Source organism: Lutra lutra, chromosome 15, assembly GCF_902655055.1.
Source record: "Lutra lutra chromosome 15, mLutLut1.2, whole genome shotgun sequence".
NCBI lineage: Eukaryota > Metazoa > Chordata > Mammalia > Carnivora > Mustelidae > Lutra > Lutra lutra.
This window is the reverse complement of record NC_062292.1, coordinates 48684608-48706793: the sequence shown is the minus strand read 5'-3', so window position 1 is coordinate 48706793 and position 22186 is coordinate 48684608. Positions and strand designations below refer to the sequence as shown.

Here is a 22186-nt window from a genome sequence, read left to right as displayed (position 1 = left end):
AAGCCGCTGCCTTCGGCTCAGGTCATGATCTCAGGGTCCTGGGATCGAGTCCCACATCGGGCTCTCTGCTCAGCAAGAAGCCTGCTTCCCTCTCTCTCTCTGCCTGCCTCTCCGTCTACTTGTGATCTCTCTCTGTCAAATAAATAAATAAAATTAAAAAAAAAAAAAGAAAACATGTTGCTAGACATTCACATATAGGAAGTTAGAGGAAAAAGCCTTCTAAGTGTGAACCTGTATTTTTGAGTGTCAAAAAGGGCACGGAAGGACACTAAGGCAATTGTTAACAGTGGTTACTGCTATTAGAAATCAACTGTAAAAAGGCCAAACATCAAAACATTGTATGTATCATACCAAAACAACAAAAATCCACTGAATAAAAGTGTCCCCAAATCTTCTGCACAGGGTGAATTTCAAGTGGTGACACCTGTTTAAACCTTATGCTAAACACACACAGTCTCTTTATATAAGGAAAACATAATATTCAACTCTTAGTATCTATCACCTTATACACATTGAATATCTAATAGTTCCCTTATGTACACTCGATTTCAAATAACGTATGGTACAGGAAAAAGAAAGCAGCAGTAGGGGCGCCTGGGTGGCTCAGTGGGTTAAGCCTCTGCCTTCGGCTGGGGTCATGATCCCGGGGTCCTGGGATCAAGCCCCACATCGGGCTCTTGGCTCTGTGGGGAGCCTGCTTCCTCCTCTCTTTCTGTCTGCCTCTCTGCCTGCTTGTGAGCTCTGTCTGTCAAATAAATAAATAAAATTTTAAAAAACAAAAAGAAAGTAGCAGTGATTCAAGAGAGCTGGATTCCAATCCCAGCACTACCTTAAAATTCTTAACCTTGAGCAAGAACACAATGTCTTTGAGCCTCACTTCCCTTGTGTATAAAATAAGGGTACTCCTCTGCTTCATCCAATCCACACAGTTCTTGTGAGGTATACATTATTAACACTAAATATAAAGAATCCCCTAATGCAAACTTCCTGACATATGTTAAGTAAAAAGATGGGGGCAGGGTGGGGAAAGCTTTAAAAAGTTAACAAAATGCTGGTATTTCACAAATACCTTTTAGGTGCCAAGTATGGTACTAGGTCCTGGCAAGGACAGAAAATAATAAACTATTGTCATGACACTTAATACTATCACAACTAGGGGGATCCCTGGGGGCTCAGTCAATAGATCCTCTGACTCTTTTTTATCTCAGAGTCCTAAATTTCAGTCCCACACTGGAGGTAAACGAAAGAAAGGAAGACAGGCAGGAAAGAAGGAAGGAGGGAGGAAAGGAGGAAGTATTTCATCACTAGTAGAAAACAAGTATATACAATTCAAAGACAATGCAGCGAATTTACATATAAAAGATACACTCAAAGTTATGAGATAGGAGAGACCACCGCTGTCTTTGCTGATCAGAGACACTTTCCATGGATAACTGAACTGGGTCTTAAACAGGCTGGCCATAGAATCTGTCATCCAAACCAGAACACACTGCTCCCAAGTGAAAGGAAGTACTAAAATTAAAATATGTTTGAAATATTTATGTATTGACAAATACATTTGCATTATGATACTGGTGGCTTCATAAAGCAGTTCTATTCAAAAACTAATTTCAAGAAATAGCTCTCTTAAAAACATCCTTGCACATTTCTCCCCAAGAAAAATACCATGGTAGGGTCCTCCCTGTCGCCAGTGCCTTAAATTTAAATTTAATGCTATCCTCCAACAGTTTTCACAATCTGTCATTCCCCCAACCTCACCAAGTCTACCAGAAGTAAAGGCATGGCCCCCGCTTCTGTACCTCCTACCAAAAAATAGCATCAAGTCTCTTCACTAATCATGTTATTCCATGTTATTTAGTTAGTGATGTGACCAAATAGGAAAAACTGGATTGTGGGCACTCAAGCAAGCACTTCAAAAACAAGGACTAGACTCAACTATTTGGGAACGTCAAGTTGGAAAGCTGTTGACTTGTATTCCTAACGAGAGGGTTCTATTTTGGGGGCCCCACAATTATAAGCAATACTTGTTTCTAGGGGTACCAGGTGCACTCTCTTAAGTATACCTTTACTTTTTGTGTGAAACCAGGCATTAACTTGCCTCTCTCCTCAAAACAAGGTAACATGTACCTCAAGAGAAATCATAACTGACCTTCTTGGCAAGGCAACTCTAAATTGGCCCCCAAAGTCATTCAGATTTGTCTCAACTCCTGCGTCAGAGTTGCGGATGATGGAATTCTGCAAGACTTCTTCCTTGCAAGCCCAGGAGGAGTCCATGCAATCACTAAAATCACTATATACCTAAGTTCATGCCTTAAGACAAGACAAAAAGTCAATACAAAAATTTAAGGAGAAAGCCACCTGCTTTCTAATGTAAACACTACAAGAGATAAACAGACTTGGTACCTATGGGTCAGGTCAGATTAATCAGAGCAGCTGAGGGAAAGGCAAGTTTGATATAGAAAACAAGAATGGATTTTGTTGGGAGACAACTTTCAATGAGTTTCTCCTTTTTCCGCTTGTCTTCTGAAAGTTCTGGACTATCTTTTCAAGGACGTTATTTTGATAAACAGACATAAGACAGAGACAGTGCCCCCCCCCCCCCCCCCCCCCCCCCCCCCCCGGTGCAGAGATAAGACGTATTTTCTGTCCATAGAATATTCCTAAAGGTAAAGGTTGATCAGGTTTGTTAGCAACCTCTTTAATTAAAAGTCCCCTAAGCTCAGGGTTCCTTAACTATCACATAGATCCATGTATGCAACATCCACCTGGATCCATCCTGACTCCCATGGACCTGTAGGACAAGAGAACCAATGCAAACATGAATCTCCAGCTGCTTACTGTGCCAACAGTAATATAATTCTTTCTCTCTTTATCAATATATCAATACAGTCTTTTATAAAACTGAGCCAGACTAACTCATTGGCTGGCAAACGGTAAAATATAATAGCATATATTTCTTAACAGACATTAGATTTTATCAAATGCTTTTTGTGTCTATTGAGATAATCATATAGTTTTTATTTAGCTTGTTAATATGGTAAATCACACTGAATCTCAAATGTTAAACCAACACTGAATTCCCAGGATAAATCCCAGTCAGGCATGATATATTGTCCACTTAATATATTATTAGATTTCCTAATATTTTGTTCAGAATTTTTGCATTTATGTTGATGATGGAGTTAGGTCTATAGTTTACTTTTCTTATAATGTCTTTGGATTGGGAGTTAGGGTAATGATGGCCCTCAATGAATGAGATGGGAAATATTCCTTCTCCGTTTTTTTGGGGAGAAGTTTGTGTAGAATTGGTATTACTTAATCCTGAAGTATTTGAAATAATTTATCAGCAAAGAAATTTTGGCTGGAGTTTTCATTGTGGCAAGATTTTAAGCTACAATTTTAATTTATTTGGTAAATGTAAGGCTATACTGGTTATTCTTGTTTGAACTTTGGTAATTTTTGTCTTTAAAGAAATTTATACATTTCATCTAAGTTGTCAAATTATTGGCATAATGATGTTTAGAATACTCCATTATCTTTTTAATCTATAAAATCTATAGCAGTATCCTCTCTCTTACTCCTAACATTGGTCATTTGTGTCGCCTCTCCTTTTTTTTTTTTTTTTTTAAGATTTTATTTCTAAACAGTCTCTACACCCAACATGCGGGGGGGGGGTCAAACTTACAAAGCCAAGATCAAGAGTCACATGCTCTACCAACAGAGCCAGCCAAGAGCCCCCTGATCTTCTTTTTCTGATAAGGCTGACTAGAGGTTTATCCATTTCATTGATCTTTGAGAAACCAGCTTTTAGTTTCATTGATTTCCTCCATCATTTTTCTTTTTTGTTTCACTAATTTCAACTCTGATCTGTATTATTTCCTTTCATCTGCTTACTTCAGGTTTCATTTGCTCTTCATTTTCTAGGTTCTTGAAATGGAAGTTGGGGTCATTGATCTGTTGTAGGAAAAGTAAATGCAGTCCCTGTTATTCCATTTTGGCTGGAAACGGAAGTTTACAGCTTCTGTTTTTAATCAGTAGACCATCACTATTCTGGTGCATTTATGAATTATGTATGTGCCGCACCAATTAAAACTGTAAATTCTGCTTGTACTCCATCAGTTTCTTAATAAGAACTTTGTTTTTCGGGGTGCTTGGGTGGCTCAGCTGGTTAAGTGGCCCACCTTGGTTTTGGCTCAGGTCAGTATCTTGTGCTCATGAGATTGAGCCCTGCATCTGTATGGGGTTCTGTGCTCCGTGAGGAGTCTGCTTGAGGATTCTCTCTCTCCTACCCCGCAATACCTGCACACATGCTGGAGAAGTCTCTCAAATAAACAAATTTAAAAAAAAAACAAAAAAGAATATTGTTTTACCATGATGTTATATTTCACTAAAATTTGTATTTATATATTCACTGACTCCACAATTCTTCCAGTGAAGAAACCTTCAAAATAAACTGACAAATAGCTTTCATAACACAATAAGATTATCTACTTTTTAAAAAACGAACTTCAACAAGCTTTTTAAATCTATAGAATTAGATAAGAGAAAAAAAAGGAAATGATTGGAATAAACTGATTTTCTCTTTGAGGTATCTGATGATGACACACAATTTGCATCATTTAACTTTTTGCAAAGTTTTTCTGCTAATGTAGCCAATCTATTAACAGCAATTTCTTCACTTTTCATATATGCCAATATAGAAGATGCATTTACATATCACTCTAATGCATGACTTTTAATCATTTTCAATTGTAAATTTTCTATACATATGGGACTGAAGCAATAGCTGTTAATGGAGTGGATTTAAAAACAAACTTGCTTAATACACTATTTCTTAATGTTAACTTTAATATGTCATAATAGTTAAGGTTTTTTTTTTTAAGATTTTATTTATTTATTTGACAGAGAGAGATCACAAGCAGGCAGAGAGGCAGGCAGAGAGACAGGAGGAAGCAGGCTCCCCGCTTAGCAGAGAGCCCGACGCGGGACTCGATCCCAGGACTCCAAGATCCTGACCTGAGCCGAAGGCAGCGGCTTAACCCACTGAGCCACCCAGGCGCCCCATAGTTAAGGTTTTGAAGGTAAACCTGCAGACATCTCAAACTCATTATTCAAAAATGAATTCATTTTCTTGTCCATCAAGCTTGTTCATCAAGCTTCATCAGCCACTCAAGCTAGAATCCATGGAGTCGTTTTCACCCTTTCCCCTACATCCGGTCAGTAGTCCTGTTGATTTAAATGGAGCAAAATTACTGCAACTACCTCCTCCTCTTTAACCCATAACTTTAGGTCAAGCTAATCCCCTGACTCCAACCATTTTAAGAAACTGGTAGCTTCTCTCCCTTCATACCACTCCACCCTGCACACTACACATCGTAAACCTTTTTTAATTATAAAAATGTCATTTCGGCATTCAAATATCTTTGGCAGTTAAGTCCCCAGTGACTACAGGGCAATCCAAACTATACAACTCAGCATACAATCTGGCCTCAGTTTACCTTTCAGCTTCAGATTCAAACAGTTACATTCTTTTTTTGTCACTTTGCTAGCTGTTTCCTGTGGCATACACTTTAACATTACTACAGTTTATGTTTTTTCTTTGCTCTTCCATGACCTGTGTTCCCATAACATTTTGTATGTGCTCTAACATAGCAATTAAAAAACGATGTTAGTTTGAGGGTCAGATCTTTATAAGAGCAGTCATGGTTTATTCACACTGAAAATTCCCAAGCCATATCAGTGTGCCTGAGATACAGTAGGTAAACAACACATGCTTGATAAATTATATTCCAAATAGTCATCTATGTACAATAGACAGTATCTATATCAAAGTTTAGTTTTTATCCCGAGTACAAGTTTTAACATAATAGCTAGAATTAATAATACTTGAAGAAATGTAGCAATTAAATAAAAAGTTACTGCCCAAAGAAAAGAATGGGAAGATGGACACAAAAGGATAAAAAGTCAAATATGCTGACTATTTAGGATGTAAGACAAGAAACATGGTCAGGAAAAAAAAAAAAAAAAAAACCCTGAGGAAAGCATGTGGCCTCTAGTCTAGAGCACTAGCTCAAGAAACCACACTTTACCGGAAGCCAAAAAACGAGCCGGGAGAAGAACCAGCCAAGTGGCTTGTCAGTCCCCTGCAGTCAGCGTGTGTGAACGTCCGCAGAGCTACTCACACACTCAAGGTGTTCTACTTTGAGTAACTAGAATCTCGGGTTCCTGCAAGGCTTGGGCCATACACACCCCACCGTCGAGGAGGTACACCCTAGCTTTTCCTGCAAGACTGATGGCCTGAGAACGTGCATCTAGGCACACCTGCCGGGTAAAGGGAACGCTCCCCAGAGAAGCGACCGTGGGAAGGGAGAGATACGTGCGTGAAAGGCGGGGGCGAGGAGCGCCCAAGTCAATTAACAAGTAATTGATTGCCGAGTCCTGAGGATACGACAGTGCACAAGACAGACAGGATCCCTGCCCTCGTGATGAAGCTCTCAAATTTAGTGCGGAAACGCGACTGCCCAAGACTGAGGAGGGGACGAGAGACCTCCGCGATGCAGGCTTCTGGAGTCTCCTCCCTTCGGACGCAAGGCGGCGGGGGCCGCAGAGAACCACTCCATGCCCAGCTTGGGCCTCCTCCCGTGACCCCCGGCCCAGGACGGTCCCTTGTCTCTCACCGAATCCTTTAATGAGCTCGGTGAAGACCCCGGGGTCGCTTTCCATGAGGCACCACTCCCCAGCATTGCCCGTCATGGCCCCGGCCACACACCGCCCCGCTCCACCTCAGGATCCGGCCGCCCCCCGCACCAGCTGCAGCCAGCCACTGATCTCGGCAAACCCGCCGCTGAGCTCGTCAACCCCACGTCACCCCGCCTACTTCCCGACAGCCTCCGGGCTCCGTCACCTGCAGCGCGACAGAGCGCGGGAGGACGCTCTAGCCACCCAGGAGACAGCGAAACTCTTCCTAGGCCGTGCAGGACCCGTAGCGGATTCGGAAGGGGCCGGGGCTTAAGAAGAAAGGGCGGGGATTCAGCGCGCCGTAGGAGGCAACATCCGGGATCCTCGCCAGTCGGGGGCGGGGCAAAAGGAGAGGGGCGGGGCTCGTTCCCCGGATCCTAACCTGGAGTCCCCGGCGGCGGTGGAGTTGGAGCAGTTAGTGCCCGTGGGGCTGTAGCGTCTTCTTGTCGTCTCTCTTGAAGCGCAGGGCTTCTCCCGGTGGCGCTGTGGGTTCGGAGGGTCGGCCGCCAAGCACAGGTGAGGAAACTGCGGGAGGCCGGCTGGGGCCCTTTGTGCGGTCTGAGCAGACCCGGGGACGCGCAGGGTTTGGCTGGTCCTCCATGTCCGTCATCCAGCATCCCAGAGGCTGAGGCCGGAGCAAACGCTTGGCAAAACCGTCGTTCTCCCCAGCCCTGCCTCTGAGTCCTGCCGTGGCTGGATAGCGGAACCAGCATCTCTGCAGGCACAACCTCGGTTGGCCCGGCTGGGACGCTTCTGAGGGTGGGCCCTGCCCAAACCCGAGACTGCTCCGTCTTCTGCTTCCATAGCGTTCCACAGGCCAGCGTCCGGAGGGCCTGCTTTAGCTTTACTCCTCCTCTTCCTCCTCCTCCTCCCGCGGCTTCTGCGCGGAGAGGCGTTGCCCGGGATTTGGGGCTTGGAAAGAGGGATCTTTGTAGGAAGACAGAAGGCGAATTTATCCTCGAGGGAATGACAAGAGGAGAAATTCTGTAGTTCGTGGGGATGATAGACAAGTGTAAGGGGATGCGATGCCTCAAAGAAAAGGAGGTTGAAAAACGTCGTGTTTTATTCTAAAAGCATTTGTAATGTTTCTGAGATGATAATGAGCTAACCCAAAAATGCCTATTTTCGCTAAACCGTGAAATTACCCTCATTCAGCAGGCTTTCGCAGTATACTAGTCTTAAGATTAAAATCTTCAGGAGTACGTTTATTTATGCATCACTCCTTAAAGCTCTGAATTCCAAGAAAGGCCTTTGGATTCCAGAGAAAAATACTTTAGCAGACAAAACTGATTCCTTGCTCCTCAAACAGGTGACCTGTACCTCGGAGTTAGCGAGCATTGTGTTATGGACTCTGTGAAGCCACAAAATAAGCATGACAAATATTACTGAGAGAAACAACAGGACAGTTTTTATATTAAAACAAGCATGGCTATGGGGCGGCTGGCTGGCTCAGTCGGTAAAGCATGCAACTCTTGATTTCTGAATTGTAGGTTTGAGCCCCACATTGGGCGAAGAGATTACTTTAAAAAGAAAAAAAAGGGGCGCCTGGGTGGCTCAGTGGGTTAAGCCGCTGCCTTCGGCTCAGGTCATGATCTCAGGGTCCTAGGATCGAGCCCCGCATCGGGCTCTCTGCTCAGCAGGGAGCCTGCTTCCTCCTCTCTCTCTGCCTGCCTCTCTGCCTGCTTGTGATCTCTGTCTGTCAAATAAATAAATAAATTAATTAATTAATTAAAAATCTTTTAAAAAAATAAATAAAAAGAAAAAGCATGTCTGTATTATGGAGTAGAAATGAAAGTTTGTCTCAGGTGTTTTTTTTTTTATTTATTCATATGAAACTGTCTTGAAGTTTCAAAATAAAAAGAGGAGACTGGTTGGGGGGCATGGATTTCTGTTCATTATCTGTTCCGTTAAGTATGCTAAATGGAAAAGTTTGTGAGGCACAAGAATCTAGCTTTGTTTCCTTAATAATCCATACCTAGAATGAGGGTCATTGGAGCCCAAAGCTGTTTGTGATAATTTGTGGTATATTTTAACCTATAGTACTGCTGTGAACTTGAAAGTGTTTTCTGTGCTGAATAAGTACTCGTAACTAACATTTGATATCCAGCTCAACATAGTGCCTGTTGTAGAAAGACCAAACTGAAAATTTAGCCCTTGACATAACCTAGAAGTAACCAGAAAGGAGGGTTAAATTTTCTTCAGTTGTGTTAACATTTAATCCCAACTTCACATGAAAATCCAGATTTCTGGGTCTTTGAGAAAAATGAGAAGATTTGGTAATAAAAGGTCCCTACTACATAGCAACCAGTTGGCTGAAAGTGTGTGGCTATAGAATGGCATGCTGTCAAGTTTGCTACAGTTCCTCACCACTTTTTATTGCATCATTTGACTTGATCAACTCAGGTATGAATGATGAATTTATTTTCATTTGTGGCCCCAGTTTTTGCAGTATGGTTTCTTTTAAATTTTCTTGCACACTCATAGATGTGTATCAGCTTTGACTTCATTTAGAAAGGATTAAGCTGCAAAACCTGTTTGACCTCTTGGGATAAAAGCATTTTCCAAATAACAAATGATCAAGAGACTTTGGAAAGATACTCAGATGTGTACATTCAAAGAAAAACAGGAGCCCAAGAAAGAGTATTAGTACTCTTAAAAGATAACTCTAAATGTTCTAATGAACACAAAGCAGAAGGAAGTGCTATTACATATTGTATATTAATTACTGGCATTCACTGGTTTTTGCATTCAATATTAAGAGAGAAGTGGGCATTGTATAAAATGGCCACAACCAATTTCACATCGTGGCCATACCTTTAAAAATTCTGTCATCTATTTAATTCTCCCCTAAATTTTAATTTACTGAAGTTTAAAACAACTTTAGCTCTATTAAAGTCTTTGGAGTAGTGTGCTTTAAGAGCACTGGATAGGACAGGCCAACAACCCAAAGAATTAACTATCTTTTTTTGTAGTTGCTGTTAATCTGGATTTACAACACTTGATTATTCAGGAGTGGATTAATTGATGACCAGGCTCTGACCTCATTCACTTTCCAAACTGCCTTCTAAATCAGACAGAGGAGCTTAAGCTTTGAAGAGGGAGATGATGGGAGTTGGGGAAAGGGAAAATTAAAGTCCTGTATATGTCTGTGTGTATCTCAAGTTGCTTTCTAAAGACATATATAAAAATACAGGGTTAAGGGGCGCCTGGGTGGCTCAGTCTTGGGTGACTACCCTCAGCTCGGGTCATGATCCTGAGGTTTTGGGATTGAGCCCCGCATCCCGCTCCCTGCTCAGTGGGAAACTTGCTTCTCCCCCTCTCCCACTCCCGTGCTTGTGTTTCCTCTCTCACTGTCTCCCTCTGTCAATTAAATATATAAAATCTTTAAAAAAAAAAAAAAAAAAGCACAGGGTTAAATATCATTTGAATGTCTATTTATTTATATAACTTACCAGGTATATTTTAATATAGTCAGTTTTTAGTTTTCATTATTTTTAATGACAGATTTTTGAGATAGAATTTCTATGTCATGAAATTCGCTATTTTAAAGTATGCCCTGCAGTGACTTTTAGTATACTCACAGACTTGTGTTGATGTAGGCAGACTGGGTCCATGGATCTAGAAGGAGTCCTACAGGACCAGCCAAGAGGGTGTTTGGCTTTACAAAGGATAGAAATCAAACCCCATCTGAGAGGAAGTGAGAGTAGAGTTTATTGAAGATATATAGAGAGGACAGATAGAGACATAGTATCTGAGAGACTTCAAAAGGAAAGGAGAGTGAGTCTGTTTTGCTTGGAGGGTGGGGTTTTTATTGAGGATTGCGATCTGGTGTGCATGTCTTCTTAGGCATCCAGAAACTGGTCAAAACAAGGATGAGGACTCAGGTGTCCTCCTTAAGTCACTTATGCCAGAAGGCTTGGTGTCAGGTATCTACAGCCTGGTCTGCAAAATGTACATGACAAGCTTGCCCTGTCACTCCTATCAATTGTGCTGGATTCCACTCCAAAGAAATCATTAACTCCTGGACTCTTACAAGAAGGGGAGAGGCATACATAAGTATAAGGCATACATGTGTAAGGTCGGGGTACAGGTCCTGGCAAGATTAGAAGCCAAAAAAGGAACAAAAAAGTAGTCCTTCATGGAGTCCCTTCAGTTTCCCTATCTCAGTGTAACCATCACGACTGTCTAATTTCAGAACATCTTCACCACCCCCAAAAAGAAACCCCTTACCACTTTGGAGAACAGTCTGGTAGTTCTTCAAAAGGTCAAATATAAAGTTACCATATGGTCCATCATTTTACATTACCACTAGCAATGTATGAGGGTTCTAATCTCTCTAGATCCTTACCTAACACTTAACTATTGTCATTTTCATTGTAGCCATCCTACTGATTGTTAGGTGGTGTCTCATTTCAGTTTTGATTTGCATTTCCCTGATGAGTGATGTAACTTTTGGGGTTCAGGAGCAGTCAAGAAAAAATTCTTGAGATGTCTTCAGTGCAGAAAGGGTGGTTTTATTAAACCATAGGAACAAGACCCATTGGCAGAAAGAACTGCTCTAGAGTTTTGAGGAGTGGCTGATTATATACTTTCAAATTGGGAAGGTGTTAGGGATAGCATTAGTCTCCAAGGAATTTGAAAGCAAAGTTTCCAGGACTTTGAGGGGCTAGCTGTTAGGAAAAGGTCATTTACTGCTGTCTAATAAAACCTTAGTTTTGAGACTCAGAAGTATATCAGGAGACCCTATGCTTGGGATGATTGCTAACATATATTTGGGGGCAGGGGGATACAGAAAGGAAATTTTCCAAAGGATTGTGATAGGATCCTGGAGGTTGGGCTAGGTATTAACATTGAGGCAGCTACCTATGCTCCTTGATAAAGTTCACTCTGCCTGTCCCAAGTACTTGTCAATGGGCTGCCAAGGAAATGTAATTTTTTCTATATTTCTTTCTCCTTTATTCTCCACATCAGTGAGTACTGATTTTCAGCATCTTTTTATATACTTACTGGCCATTTGTATATCTTTGAAGAAGTGCCTGCTCAGATGCTTTGTCTATTTTTTAATTGGGTTATTATCTTATTATTGAATTAGGAGTTTTTTATATATTCTAGATATCAATTCCTTATGGTATGATTTGCAAGTATTTTCTCCCATTCCATGGGATCTCTTTTCACATTTTTGGTGGTATCGTTTGAAACACAAGCTTTAAATTTTGATGAAGTTCAGTTTATCGTTTTTTTTCTTTTGTCACTTTTGCCTTTGCTGTCTCTTTGAGATCAGTTCTCTGACCCAAACTCTGTCCTGCAGTTCGGTTCAGTTCCACAGTTAGCTTCAGATCCCACAAGTTAAAGGGCAAGATCCCCAACAAGACTACCCTTACTTCAGGCACCAGTACAAGTAGGTCCCTAGTCTCTGCAACCAACTACAAATTCAGGTCTTCCCGCAACCCCTCAGGGTCGATAATTCACTGGAATGACTCACATAACTCACTAAAAGCACTATCCTTATGATTATAGTTTTAATATAAAGGATATGACTCAGGAACAGCCAAACGAAGTCAAATATAGTCCAAAGTCTAGAGGCAGGAGAGGGAATACCTTTCGTGTGGAATCCTGGCAATTCATACTCCCAGGACATCAATTTGTTAACCAGTTAGGAAGCGCTACTGAACTTTGATGTTCAGAGTTTGTATAAGGGATTTTATTACAAGGCATGATTATGATTCGTTGACTTTGTGGTTGAGCCCAATCTTGGGCCCTAACACCCCTCCTGGGAGTTTGACCTGGCCCAAAATTCCAACTCTTTAATCAAATGCTGAGTCTTTCCGGTGACCAGCCCCCATCCTGAAGCCCAGAGTGAATCACCATATTAGCATAACAAAGACTCCTATCAATCTGGAAATTCCAAGGATTTTTGAAGCCCTGCCAAGAAACTGGCACAAAAACTAGATACTCTTTTATTATACCACTGTCTTACCACCCAGCCAATTTTAAAGTTAATTTATGTATCAGCACTGAGGGACAAGGAGAGTAGCTTAGAACTACTGCCATTCTGCTTTTCATATTTCACTTTACAAATTTGATTCTGGTAAATTTGCACAGACAAGTAAAGGGGCCATTCATATGATCTGTCCCACTGTTTTAAGTTGCATCCTGGAAAGAATAGTCACAGAAGCATGTGAATAGCTGAGAATTTTTTCCTGCAAAAATGCTGAAAGGGTAGGTCTTAGTGGTTGTCATTAACATATGCAAGGGTGAGATTCCTTTGATGAGGCAATGAGTTAGTAACTACATTTCTTATAACAGAGATTACAAGGATTACATTTAGGGATAGCTCTTTTAAGCATCTACCCTTGATTTAAAAGTTCATTTTTCTTCTTGCTCAACAAAAGATAGCTTGAATACCTAATATTAAATATATTAGAAAAATTTACAAAGAGAAGTTTTCTTCTGTTCTGCTCAGAAGACGTTTTTACTCTGGACTCATTACTTCCTCTGTAACTTTTTCATGTTTTATTTTTCTTGATTGTATATCCACTACCTGCATATAGTACATTTTTTCCTGATTACAGAATTTATCTTAAAGGCTTCAATTACATTATTAATTCCACACATTGTGCCTGCCTCTCCATCTACTTGTGATCTCTCTCTGTCAAATAAATAAATAAAATCTTTAAAAAAAAAAAAAATAAATAAATCACACCTCTTGGGTTTTGGTCAGGAAAACTGTTGTATTAGCATAACCTGATATTAAGTATCATTTCAGTATTATTCTTCTAACAAATATAACTAATAAGCAGGAATAGCCAGGTTAAAATACCAACTAAGGGTATTTTTGTAAAAGCTTAGAGATGAAGCTAGCAATCCCAAATGCAGTAAAAAGGTCGAAATAATAGAAAATTTTCTACTGGAATTAGCAATTAAGTAGCCCATCTTTGAGAAGCATGTTATTCTCAAAGTTTTTTTTTATTAAAAGGCACATAAAAAACCATATTGAAAAGGGTAAGAATAAATAGCAGAAGCATCATCTGTTGCATGAGGACTTTCTGCCTATACTGCACTGGGTAGCTATAAATCAGTCCCTAATGACTAATATAATATGATCATTACACTTTAACACCTGAGGTCTAGGCCTGCCCTAACATTGACTACTTTACACCAGAGCTTTATTTGAAATATGATGCTGATTATTTCCAACCCGATTCAAATCATCCCTCCCCTCCTCAGTCACATTCAAAATGTGAAGCTCTGTATTCTCCCTGCATTTATACCCACACCATTCTCATTCTGAGACCCAACCTCATTGCTCCCTTGCATACCACACTACCCCCATTGGGAACTTCCTTAATTTCCTTACTTTCTCTCTTTTCTCAAACCCCTCTTCACCCTTACTGAAGGAGGGATCTCTTTTGCTGTCAGTAGGCCAGTCTCAACCTGGATGCTCTAAAGCTCATTCTGTTCCACCTTTAGTGATCTCATTCCCTCAGTTCTATCCTTTCTCTGCTGCCTTCCAGTCTCCAGTTTGAATCATTCAACCTCAGCCTCAGTGTCCTCTCATCTAGAAAGATAAAAAGATTTTTCTTTGTGTTCTCATCTTCTCTGTTACCATCCCTTTCTGCAAAAGAGTAGTCCACCTGTGAAGTCTTCCTCATTTGCATACTCCTGATCTCACCATAATCAGGCTCTTTCTTGCAGAACTCTACTACAGTTGCCCTTCCTCATCACTACTGTTTGCTAAATCCAGTAGTCATTTTCCCAAATTATTTTAATCTCTGAGCATTTGACATTGCCAGCCCTGACTCCTTGAAATCCTTTTCCCTGTGGTCCATGATACTGCTGTTCTGCTATGCACCCCTCTTTCTCTCTCTTCTTTGAAGGGCCTCTTCTCCCTAGCTCTTTTTTTTTTTTTTTTTAAGATTTTATTTATTTATTTTTGAGAAGGAAGGAGAGAACAGGAGCAGCGGGGAAGAAGAAGCAGACTCTGCTAAGCAGGGAGCAGGATGTGGCACTCCATCCCAGGACCCCGAGATCATGACCTGAGCTGAAGGCAGACATCCAACCAACTGAGCCACCCAGGCGCCCCTTTCCCTAGCTCTGAGTTATTAATATTCACCAGGATTCCATCTTAAGGCTTACCTACAATATATAAATATGTTCAAACTTGTATCATCCTCAAAACAAAATTTCTTTTACCTTGTGTTGCTCTTTAAGCTACTGCCTTACCTGTCATTTTTTTATAGCTATGCCAGTATACTTAGTTCTTTTTCTAAAATGTAAAGACAGCAAGATTTCAGAAATCCCTTTCTGGAACACATTCCCCCAAGGTTAATATACCAGTGTCTCAGTTTGCCTTCTCTGCACAAGTCTTCTTGTATTACTGAGGCAGCATTTCATTCTCCTCTGCTGACTCACAGTACTTTTTTATTAGAGTGCTTATATACAGTTTGCTTTTTATATGTATATATTTCTACCTCACCAACAGAATATGGTTTTTCTTTTTTCTTTTTCTTTTTTTTTTTAAGATTTTATTTATTTATTTGACTGAGATCACAACCAGGCAGAGGCAGGCAGAGAGAGAGGAAGGGAAGCAGGTGCCCCACTGGCTCAATTCTAGGACCCTGGGATCATAATCATGACCTGAGCCAAAGGCAGATGCTTTATTTAACCCACTGAGCCATCTAAAACCATATTCTAGATGAAAAACCAGAATATGGCTTTTCTAAGGGCAAGAAAAACCGGGGGGGGGGGGTACTTTAAAAAAAATCATTTTAATTGAACAGGAATCTCTTTAATGTCTTACACATAATATGCAGTAAATGCTGGTTAAGTTTTTGTTGTTGTTTGTATTATTTTGTTTGTCATGGGGAGAAGCCTAGTGCAGTGCACTTTAATGGTATAGCCAGGAGACTTGGGGCACCTGGATAAGCAGTTCTACTGTAGTAAGAGTAGCAGTGGACTGATAAAGTAGTGGACAGTTGTGGTTGCTCCATTAGGACGATAAAAAGGGACATTGCTGTCGTGCAGCTAGTTCTAGTAGCTTTAGCAATAATGGAAGGAAGAAAGTACAGGTAATTACAGATCACATAAGCTATAAATGAGCATAGTTGATAGGATTTTAATCAATTATGATGCTCTCAACCATGCTCTCAAACTTATAAAAGGCTTAAACAATAATTAGGATACATTTGTGATATATTATGAAACTTGTAACTGAGGCACTGCCAGGTAGCTCAGTGATACCAGAAACCCAGATTCTTTTCTAAAATTTTTTTCAGTTCTACCATCCTTGTAAATTAGTGTGTTTTCTTAAACTGACTTCCCCATTGCTCTAGCCCACCACTCCAAGCATCACTTATAAATGAATGTCTGAAGGTAGAAAGGGAGCATTCCTTTTTAAGAGCCTAAGCCCACTTTTAAGAGTGAAGAAAACCTCAGAAGTATTCTCTGTAGACTTAATCATGTCATGGTAGCCAGTTGTATGCCCTTACCTGTACGTGTCACATGGACAAACACATTCATCCATTAGGACTGGAGAAATGGCTAGCCTCCCTTGAAGGAATTTACTGCCTGGGAAAAGGGGGAGGGAAGGAATGGATGTTGCATACACTATCAAAACTGTGTACACAGTTATTCTGAGAGTAAAGGAAGAAAGATCTTTTTAGCCTCAGCTACCACAGCTGCCCTCCCTACCCCTTTTATTCTCTTTCTAAGGCCTCCAGACCTGATGCTGAGCTGCCTGCTTAGTCTCTGAAGCAAGGAACTATACCTCAAAAATGTAACCTAGTTGTTGCTTCTGGTTATCATGCTACCACTTGATGGTAGCATTTAAAAAATACTCTTTAAGTTAAAAGATTGTGTAACAGGGCCACCTGGGTGGCTCAGTCCATTAGGCATCTGACTTCAGCTCAGACTCAGATCTCCGAGTCCTGAGATCCAGCCCTGAGTGGCAGGCTCCGCGCTCAGTGGGGAGACCTCCTCTCCCTCTGTCCCTCTGTCCCTCTCCCCTGCGAGTGCAAGGGGGTGGGGTGGGGAGGGCGCTAGTTCTCTCTCTCAAATACATACATAAATAAATAAATCTTTCTTAAAAATCAAAGGTTTTGTAGCAGATTTCAAAAAGCATAGATTAATGTTTTCGGAAATAAAAATGTCTTCCTTTTTATAATTTTACTGTTCTAGCTATAATAACATTTTGCTTTTTTGCTTTTTATAGGTTTCCTAAAAGAAAAATGGAGGAATCAGTCAACCAAATGCAACCACTGAATGAGAAACAGATAACCAATTCTGAAGATGGATATGTATGGCAAGTTACTGATATGAATCGACTACACCGGTTCTTATGTTTTGGTTCTGAAGGTGGGACTTACTATATCAAAGAACAGAAGTTGGGCCTTGAAAATGCTGAAGCTTTAATTAGACTGATTGAAGATGGAAGAGGATGTGAAGTGATCCAGGAGATAAAGTCCTTTAGTCAAGAAGGCAGAACCGCAAAGCAAGAGCCTATGCTCTTTGCACTTGCCATTTGTTCTCAGTGTTCCGACATAAGCACAAAACAAGCAGCATTTAAAGCTGTTTCTGAAGTTTGTCGCATTCCTACACACCTCTTTACTTTTATCCAGTTTAAGAAAGATCTGAAGGAAAGCATGAAATGTGGCATGTGGGGTCGTGCCCTCCGGAAGGCTATCGCAGACTGGTACAATGAAAAGGGGGGCATGGCCCTTGCTCTGGCAGTTACAAAGTATAAACAAAGAAATGGCTGGTCTCACAAAGATCTGTTAAGACTGTCACATCTTAAACCTTCCAGTGAAGGTAAGTATAAGATCTTTGAGTTGGGGGAGGTTGCAGATATCTGGTAAACAACAAATTTTTATTTGACAATAAGATAATTGAGTAATATCTTCTAGAAATAGCCATTCAGTCTCAAAACACATTGGTTGAGTAATTCAGATGCTTAATGCCAACCTGGAATTAAAACCCTACCACAGACAATCCAGAAATTACTATTCAAGAATCAAATGACAGATTTACAGATTTAATATTCTAAATCTCAGAATGTCACTGTGCTAACTAGAATGTTGACCCAAGTGAATATGGCTTACGAAAGCAGTATGGACATGGTTAAAGTTGTAGTAAGCAAACAGCTCCTAGCCAGTAGGTGGCAGATAGATAGCCAGGCTACAGTGCTGTAGTCCCTTACTATTTTTTTCCCTCCCTGTCTTCCTAGGATATATGTTCCATGGAACCTAAAGGCTACCTGAAATAGTGCTGAACTTAACAATTCAGGATGTTAATTGTCTCCAAGCAGTCAGCCAGGCCAGGGAACATGGTAACTTGGGGCAGTTTTTCTGTGTCTGCGGGAAGACTTTTGAGAAGTTAGTTGGATGCATGATAATTACTCAGTCCTTCTTAGAAGGGAGATAAGAAAAACATTTGGCCAAGAATAATGTAAAATATGAACTTCCACAACATTTCTAAAATTTGCTCTTTTTTTTTTTTTTTAAAGATTTTATTTATTTATTTGACAGAGAGAGATCACAAGCAGGCAGAGAGAGAGGAGGAAGCAGGCTCCCTGCCGAGCAGAGAGCCCGATGCGGGGCTCGATCCCAGGACCCTGAGATCATGACCTGAGCCGAAGGCAGCGGCTTAACCCACTGAGCCACCCAGGCGCCCCAAATTTGCTCTTTTTTAATACCAGAAGTGAAACTTGAAAAGACAGCTCCTCATTAATTTCTAATTTATCCATTTTATTATGAATGGACTTTTTAAAATGAAATTTAAACAGTGAATTATTGCAAATATTTATATAAACCCATTTGTATTTTGTTTTTTCATTAGAAATTATATGTTTGTTTTAAAATAGCTGGATAATACATAAAAATATAATGCAGAAAGTAGGAGTCCTGCCCTTCAAAAGAAATCACTGTGTGTTGTATATTACTCCTAAACATACACTGTGGTTTTTTTTTTTTTTTAAAGATTTTATTTATTTGATATAGACACAGCGAGAAAGGGAGTACAAGCAGAGGGAGTGGGAGAGGGAGAAGCAGGCTCCCCACTGAGCAGGGAGCCCAATGCAGGGCTCAATTCCAGGACGCTGGGATCATGACCTGAGCCAAAGGCAGACGCTTAACGACTGAGCCACCCAGGCACCTCCATACACTGTTTTATTCTTAAATTTTTATATACCTTCTTTGTTTCAGTTAAAAGCATACTGATAATTTCTGCAAGTCAATAGAAATAGTTGCTTATATACCATTGTATAAATATACTATAATTTATTTAGCTAGTCTCTTACTGATCACAGTAAAATAGTTTCTGGTTTTTTAATCTATTACAAAAATACTACAGTGAAAAAACTTGCATAATGTAAATATTTATATAATGGGTAAACCCACAAAGAATATTTAGAAGTGGCCGGTTTCCCCACATTAAACAATGACTGTTACTAGTGGTTTTCTTTTTAAATCTCTGCCAATAGAATAGGTGAAAAATTATCTTACTGATTTTGTGGGCAAAAGTTCATCTTCTCATATACTGCTGATTATTTTAATTTTTTGTGGTGTATATTATCTCTTTGTCCTTTTTTCCATTGAGTTGCTATTCTTAATATTGATTGTCACCATTCATTCATTCAACAAATATTTATTGAGCACCAAATGGATGGGCACTGTTCTAAGAACCTGGGACACATAGGAATTTATAGCTTCATATTATATAGATCTCATGCACTTTCCCCCTTTTTTTCTTTTGTCTTTCAATTTTTTTGATGGGGGTTTCTGGCATATCGAAGTTTGGAATTCTAATGTAATGAAACTTGCCTGTTTTTCTTCATAGATTTTTATTTTATGTTAGGTTTAGAATGGCCTTTGCCAACCTAAGGTCATAAAAATATTTACCTGTAGTTTTTTTCCCCTAACATATTCATGCTTTTAATTTTTTTAATTTTTAACCAACTGAGCCACCCAGGTGCGCCTTTAATTTTTTTTTTATTTTTAAATCTTTAATTCAGTATAAGAAGAATGTAGGGATCCAGCTTTGTCTACTGAGATACCACATGGTGGTGTGTACCTAAGTGCTAGTTCTAGTTGGAAAAACTAGTTTCTTGAATTTGTGCAAATAGTTCTGGGTTTTGAATCTTGTTCTATAAAATGAATTAGTAGATGTTCCCTAAACTTACTCCCACAGACAGTATTCCTTAATTCTAAATTTTTGTGAGAGAAAAACTCCTATTTAACATCTTTTAATAATAGCAAATATGTTCAGGCATAAGAGATTCCTAGGCTTCTCAACGTGAAAAGAATTCAGAAAAAATTCCGAGCTTCCAGAAACGTAATAATTTTTTTAGAGATTTTACTTATTTGACAGAGGGAGATGTATAGCAAGAAAGGGAACAGAAGCAGGCTTCCCGCTGAGCAGGGAGCTCAATGCGATGCAGGGCTGCAGGGCTCCATCTCGCAGGACCCTGGGATCATGACGGGAGCCTAAGGCAGACACTTAACAACTGAGCCACCCAGGCACCCCCAAATAAGTAATATTTTAATATCTTAACTGAAACATGTATTTGAAACAGATAAAACACGTCAAAATGTAATTTAATTAATCAGGTATTTATTGTATACTTACTGTGTAGCCAACATAGAACTTGAGTAGAATAAAAATAATAATAAGCCTGCCTTTAAGGAAGTTATATTTTATTTGGGAAAGACAAAATAGAAGACATGCTCACATATGAAATATTTAGTAATTTAAAACAATACAAGATTTTGTACTAAAATCTGGATGTTTACAAGAGTTACAGTACTTTAGAAGTCCCTACATACTAGTATTGACTTTTCATCAAATCATCCAGAGTCCAAAGATAACACATAGGCTCAGTCTGCCTTAAAGATGGATTTTATTGGCCTGCACAATATTTAGGGAAAAAAATGAATTCTTTGCTAAAGTCATTTAAAAAAATCAGAAGACATCAAATAAAAATACCTATTCTGGCTTCTTTTGAAAGTACTTTTTTTGGCACCACTAAGTCAAAACTTCACTAAAACATTAGTTGGTCATACTCTAGTTCGTTCTATCATCTTAACCATTCTCTATTATATGACCTGTTCCATTTATTTATTTTACCAACATTTACCCCATAGACCTTTTTAAGTTTGATAACTCAAAAATCTTCTTCCCTATTTAACAGAATTGAAAACTAAGGCCTACATTGGTCACACAGCCATTTATTGGCAAAGGGTAGGCTAGAACCTCATCCTCAGTGCCATCCTCAGTGCCCCAATCCCAAGGTCTTAACAGTTATTAAAAGGAATTACAAAAGAGATGAACACCTTATTTTCCTTTTTTTAATTTGGCCTGTAATACTTTCTCATTTATTTAAAAAAGTATTTAAATGACTTACCTAACTGTCCACTTCCACTTACCTCTGCTACTTGTAAATGCATATTTACTTAGTAGCAGAAAGGGGCAAGTGAATAGGAGATTATTTGAGACAGATTTGTACTTTGTGAATCGTTCTGAGATTGTGGACCTGAGATAGGTATTGTCTACCAAAGTTCCTAATGCTGGTGTCTCAAAAAGGAAAAAAGCTCTATAACAAAATGACTTAGAATATAGGAAGTTTTTCTCCAGAGACTCATATTAATACAGTTGTGATGGAATAAGCAAAACCATTTGACTCCATCGGCTTAAGTGTGTTTGTTTTATCACAGAAGGCCCCCTCCCAGTGTAAAGAGCTTAGCTCCTCTGTATCTAGTTATTTCATTTTCGGTAAACATGTTCTGTTTTTCACCTAGAAATTCTCATGCCATTTCAATTCTTTATTTTCTTAAAGGACTTGCTATTGTGACCAAATATATTACAAAGGGCTGGAAAGAAGTCCATGAATTGTATAAAGAAAAAGCACTTTCTGTGGAGACTGAAAAATTATTAAAGTATCTGGAGGCTGTAGAAAAAGTTAAACGCACAAAAGATGAACTGGAAGTCATTCATCTAATAGAAGAGCATAGATTAGTTAGGGAACATCTTCTAACAAATCATTTAAAGTCTAAAGAGGTAAGTAAAGTATATTATAGCTTGTGATTAAACAAGTAATTTGTGGCATATATTATGTATTAAAGTTTATGATGTGATACGTATAAAAGTAATTTATAATACATAATTTATAAGATGGGTAACAGTAAATCCACTTTTTTTTTTAAGATTTTATTTATTTATTTGACAGACAGAGATCACAAGTAGGCAGAGAGGCAGGTAGAGAAGAGGGGGAAGCAGGCTCCCTGCTGAGCAGAGAGCCTGATGCGGGGCTCTATCCCAGGACCCTGAGATCTTGACCTGAGCTGAAGGCAGAGGCTTTAACCCACTGAGCCACCCAGGTGCCCCAGTATATCCACTTTTTTAACAAAAAATGTAAAATATATCTTGGGCGCCTGGGTGGCGCAGTCAGTTAAGCGAC

The 22186-nt window shown here is 39.6% G+C and overlaps 2 protein-coding genes across 5 annotated transcripts in view; one reads left to right on the top strand and one right to left on the bottom strand.

Annotated features, from left to right (window-relative positions):
- The window catches only part of UCHL5 (ubiquitin C-terminal hydrolase L5), a 45254-nt gene extending 37695 nt beyond the window's left edge, over window positions 1-7559 (bottom strand). For 2 of the 4 annotated variants that reach the window (XM_047704285.1, XM_047704286.1), the window contains exon 1: window positions 7121-7559. In XM_047704285.1, the coding sequence (XP_047560241.1) occupies window positions 7121-7451 (331 nt within the window). In that variant the 5' untranslated portion in view covers window positions 7452-7559. Of the gene's footprint in view, window positions 1-6677; window positions 6872-7120 lie in introns of those variants that run through there. The other 2 variants (XM_047704287.1, XM_047704288.1) reach the window with 1 other exon arrangement.
- The window catches only part of RO60 (Ro60, Y RNA binding protein), a 30221-nt gene continuing 15153 nt past the window's right edge, over window positions 7119-22186 (top strand). Inside the window, exons 1-3 of the mRNA XM_047704284.1 lie at window positions 7119-7254; window positions 16949-17544; window positions 21566-21786. Coding sequence (XP_047560240.1) covers window positions 16965-17544; window positions 21566-21786 — 801 coding nt within the window. The 5' untranslated portion in view covers window positions 7119-7254; window positions 16949-16964. The remainder of the gene's footprint in view (window positions 7255-16948; window positions 17545-21565; window positions 21787-22186) is intronic.